This window comes from Capsicum annuum, chromosome 9, assembly GCF_002878395.1.
Source record: "Capsicum annuum cultivar UCD-10X-F1 chromosome 9, UCD10Xv1.1, whole genome shotgun sequence".
NCBI classification, from domain to species: domain Eukaryota; kingdom Viridiplantae; phylum Streptophyta; class Magnoliopsida; order Solanales; family Solanaceae; genus Capsicum; species Capsicum annuum.
Window position 1 is genome coordinate 122,060,792 of NC_061119.1, and position 5,100 is coordinate 122,065,891.

Genomic DNA, 5,100 nt, shown 5'->3' on the forward strand with positions numbered 1-5,100 from the left:
AAGGGATAAGGAATAACAATCCCAAGATAAAATGTGAGATTATGTTATTCCGTGTTTGATTGAGTTTTCAATTTTGAGATTAGCAATCAAGGGAGTTAGCATGATGAAGAAAACTAAAGTCTTTCCTAATGAAAGCATATGATTTACAAATCACATTGCATAAACTTTTATAACTCAAGGAAACAACATAATTCTTTCCAACTTACATCTGACTTACATAAACTTATAATACAGATAGCTGCATAACATAAGAGAACTATAAGAATATTCATTAACCTTTGTTGGTCTTGAAAGCTTTTCATGTTTATTTGTTTGTTGTTCAATCACACCCTCCACAAGCATAATTATTTTTTGCGTCCTTCAATAGTTTCACCATATCGATCATTATTGGCCGCTTTCATGGCTCATCGTTGGTGCATAACCTTGCAATGGATAGAACACGCATCATTTGATCCTTCCATAATTTTGAACCAGAAAAAAAGAAATTCAATATTTAAATCTCCTTGCCATTTGCAACCATCCATTTTACCCAGCCAATAAGATTGTCCCTTTCGACATCAGCTTGTCCTGTTGGTGCCCTTCCTGTCACCAGTTCCAACATTACCACTCCAAAGCTATAGATTTCACCCTTGGTTTCAGTTATCATGATTTGTCCATACTCAGGTGATATAAACCCAAATTTACCAGCAAGGATTGTGCTAACATAGCTTTCACAAATACTAATTATTTGAGCCAGGACAAAGTCAGAGACTTGTGGTTTGAAGTTCCTACCTAGGAGTATATTGCTCGACTTGATATCTCTGTCGAATACAGTGGAATGTTCATTTCCCAATTATTCTGACTCAGCAAACATATAAGGCTATTAAACAAGACTAAGAGACGTATAGAGACTTTCCAGTTTTATTTATTAGTGATTAATTCTTTCACTGATGAATTACAATGTGTAAAGTGCGTGAATCCCCCAAAATCAGTACACAATAAAACCTGGCAGCAGTTGGGGAACTCTTAACAAACAAAAGACATTGGAACATTATATGCTTCTGTCATTTGATAATGCAATAATGTATAATGATAAACTTTATACTTGACTTTCATTACACTAAACACTAAAGAAACCAATATAGTAACAAAATCAAAATGAATACAAAACAAGTATGTAAGTTAATCAAAAGAACAAGCAGTAGTAGAACCAGGAAACACTTAATGGTTAATCTCTATGATAACTCCATTTTTACAATAGCAATTACATCTGCTCCTTTGATGGTAGATAATCTATATTCAACCACCACGGTTGTACGATTTACATAAATACATAAATATGTATCTACTTGCCTATGGGCATATTCCTACATGTTTTTATATTGTGACCCTCTTCTCGACATCTTCCATATGATGAATTTGAAATCTTTGCTTCTTTTTCTCAACATCTTTGTTTTGTTTTTTTGAGGTCTTCCTGACACTTTATTTCCTTATAGGTGCAATACAATTTCGTTCAAAACACTTGAGGGTACCTTCCAAGAAGTTTCATCTGGCGTAGGATGGATTGGGATATTATATGTCTTCTTCATTGCTACAATGGTATAGTAAATAAAACAATAATCTTCACCTTTTAATCCTTTACTTTTCAGCACTGCCAAAGCATGTGAACATGGCACAACATCTAGTTGAAACTGTCTACATGTACATATTCACTCTTTAGTACGTACAATAAAGATCCTTTCTTTATGTGTAATCGTATGTAAGTAATCAGTTGAAGGCCTCACCCATTTAAAAAAATATATATCACTATAAAAATACAATATGTATACCAAATATTGTGTAAAATAACTTCTACAAGAAATAATAAATTTTACCATCATTTGTTGTGCATTTTTGAAATTTGCAGCAAGAATTTTTTCATATTTTGCAGTTAATTTGGTACATGTTCCTTACACTTCTTTCATGTTAGTGTAACTCCAATTCATCATCAATATTCGCATTTGTTCAAATAAATCTTTTACCGGAAGATCTCTTTCCTCTTTGATTGCTGAATTTACTGACTCGGCAATATTAAAGGTCATTATCATTGTTCTATTTACAGTAGAATGTGCTCTTGCCCATTTCTGATATCCGATATCAAACAAGTAATCCTTCACTCTCTTATAAATTCTTTTCACTTCTTTTATGTAGTGATTAAATTCTTCCACAGTAGATGCTCTGGCCATTGCATAAGATATTTCTCGTAACTACTGTTGATTCCTCCTATAATTGTCTTTTACGTTATTCCAAAGATGCCATATACACATACAGTGAGGAACCCCTAGATACACTATTGATATAGCCCTTAATATGCCTTGATATCTGTCAGATACAAAACACATTCTTTCTCTAACTCCAATTGCTTCTTTTAACCTTTCAAAGAACCACTCCCAAGAAGCATTATTCTCAGAATCAACAATAGCATATGCAATTGGTAAAATATGTCCTTTAAAAATTAACAAATTTAGATGAAGTAATTAAATATTTAGTTTTAACTATAAAAATTATTTAAAATAAAATAATTAATGAAGTAATTTTGTAAGATTGCATCATAAGTTTATAATGTGAAAGCAATCTAAACATGAAACTTATTTCTTCAGTAGTAAAATAGTAGGTGTCGATATTATCTCCAGCGTCCTGACAACTAGTAGTTAAAAATGTTCCTCTGTAACATGCTTTTAAAAAGCTACCATCAACTATCACAACTGGAATGCAATACTTCCAACCTTTTATCGAAGAATTTAATGCGGCAAAAGCATACATGACATTTCCTTCCTTCATTTTTTGCAAGATAACAATTGAACCTGGATTAGTTTGGTGTAGAATAAATAGGTAACTGGGTAGTTTGGCATATGAAGCACCAGGATCTCCCCGAAACATTTCAAGTGCCTTGTTTTTGGATCTCTGTGCCTTCTAATAACTCAAATCTAAGCCATAAAGTTGCTTCATGTCCCTTTGAATATTTCTGGCATTGTATAGAATTTTTGGATCATCTAGTGTGTCTATTATAACTCTTCCAATTATCGTTGATGTGGCTACACACTGATCATCTAATCTGTCTTGTGCAGAACAATTGTCTATATCAATGAATTTTCTTACTATGAAGACGATTGACTTTCGCAAGGTAGAACATCTAAACAACCAACCACAATCCTTACTAATACGCTTAAGAGTATACCTAGTCAATTGAAAAACAAATGATAAATAAACACATACTACAAAAAAGAGAAGTTTACATTATATTTTTGCATTGTTTTGGATTTTATTAGCAACATATACATATATTAAGTTTTTAAATCTGTTATTCCTAACAGTATAGCAGATTAGGAAATTAACTTGCATGTATACATCTTTTAAACAATATGTATTTTAACTTTGTCAAATTTAATATATATTCATACCTAGAAGAACTTGATCTCTTCACCCTGTAATGGAATTTATCTCGCATTGCATAATTCTGAATGGTACTCTCCAAAATTTTTTTTTTCTTATAACATTATCCTTTTGCTGGTATTTTATCATTAACACGATCTATAATTTCTCCATTCTTTAAAAAATCCTCTTCACGATTACCTGCTTCACTGTTATCAACTAACAGATTATTGTTGATGTTGAGACTGATGTGGTTACAGTAATTTAGGACAATCTCAATTCTATTCCCATATACCACAAGCGGAAGTACACTATGAATATCTATAGGCTTCCATGTTATACACAAGGGATAATCCTTTAAATTGGGATTTCATTTTTTTATATCTATGTATAATTAAAATCCCATATTATTGTGTATCACCATCGGCTTTGATTCTTGATCAATTTTATACCGAACTTTCAAAGAATTGAGTTCTATATTAACTTCCAGATGATCAGCAATAATTTGAATGAATTCCTTATAATCAATACCTGTATTTATGATAATTTCTTCAATTTCATAATTCTCAAATATGTTGTTAGTTTTCCATTCTCCATTGTAGTGAATTCAAAGAGCAAAAGAAGACATATTCGTAATTGTTCTCTATTTTTTCTCTCAAAAACTGGTTTTCTATTTCAATTTGTGTTGTCTGTTTAGTTTCTTATAAAAGCCTAAAGTACAATGTAGTGAGATACAACTAAAACACATTTTTTGGATAACTATTACGTGTGCAATTTTTTTTTTTTTTTTAAAAAGTGATTTCTCAACTAATTATTAATTAATAGAAGTTAAATTTTAATTAATGACTAATTAATGCCAATAATATTCGGCCCGTATTTTTTGCCAATCTTTTATTGTCTACTTTGTTGCTAATTATATTCAATAGTGGCATGTATACCTCAATTCCTCCTTAAATATGTATCTCATAACTTTTTCATGACATCAAATACATATACAACACACAGACCCTTTAAACCCCTTCATTATTTTTTGAAATACATATACAAATTTATTTATTTGTTTTGAAATATGTATATAATTTTTAAAATTTAGGCCTTATTCACTAACAAAATACATAACTATTTTATGACATCAAATACATATATAACATGTAGATTCATTAAAAACACTATAATCATTCTTTGAAATATATATACAAATTCATTTATTTGATATAAAAACTGCAAAGTTAAGACTTTATGACATCAAATACATATACAACACTACTTATCATCCTCTAACCTTCTCCTTCCCTCATTTTTTTATTATATCCACCACCACAAGAACTCATTATTTATCATTCCTTTTTCTTGAGATCTGTCATTAATGGTGAAGCTCCGAACTTTAACCAAACCGATTTCATTTTCTTTTCTGGTAAAATTCAATCCAGCAATAAGCTTCGACTCCACTAAAAACGTCTATCCGTCAGGCGCCTTCTGATTTCGATGGATAGAGAATCCACAAACTCCAACGAACAACCACAATAACAATAACCATGAACCAACAATAACTTATTCGTCAAATTAGCAGTGATGTCCTCTGATGACAACTCCAGTGATGTCCAGATCTTATCGAAAAATAATTGAAATCGGAGAAATTAGATGAAATCGAATGAAGAGTGAAAGAAATATATCAAAATAAATATGAAGTTGTTTGAATATGTTGAATTT

General features: G+C 30.9%; 1 protein-coding gene across 1 annotated transcript; it reads right to left on the minus strand.

Moving 5' to 3' along the window:
* Nucleotides 1-493: 493 nt before the first annotated feature.
* LOC124887116 (leucine-rich repeat receptor protein kinase MSP1-like) lies at nucleotides 494-2,204 on the minus strand. Its single transcript, XM_047396299.1, has 3 exons — nucleotides 2,001-2,204; nucleotides 985-1,040; nucleotides 494-800 (listed from the first exon to the last, which is right to left on the minus strand). Exons 1-3 carry the CDS (start codon nucleotides 2,202-2,204, stop codon nucleotides 494-496), a joined length of 567 nt encoding a protein of 188 aa, XP_047252255.1.
* Nucleotides 2,205-5,100: the final 2,896 nt, after the last annotated feature.

Coding starts and splice junctions, on each gene's coding strand:
- LOC124887116 (XM_047396299.1), bottom strand. CDS start 2,204: ATGGCCAGAGCATCTACTGTGGAAGAATTTAATCACTACATAAAAGAA. Junction 1,041..2,000: donor AAGAGGAAAGAGATCTTCCG/GTAAAAGATTTA, acceptor ATCAAATGACAG/AAGCATATAATGTTCCAATG. Junction 801..984: donor AGTTCCCCAACTGCTGCCAG/GTTTTATTGTGT, acceptor TGTATTCGACAG/AGATATCAAGTCGAGCAATA.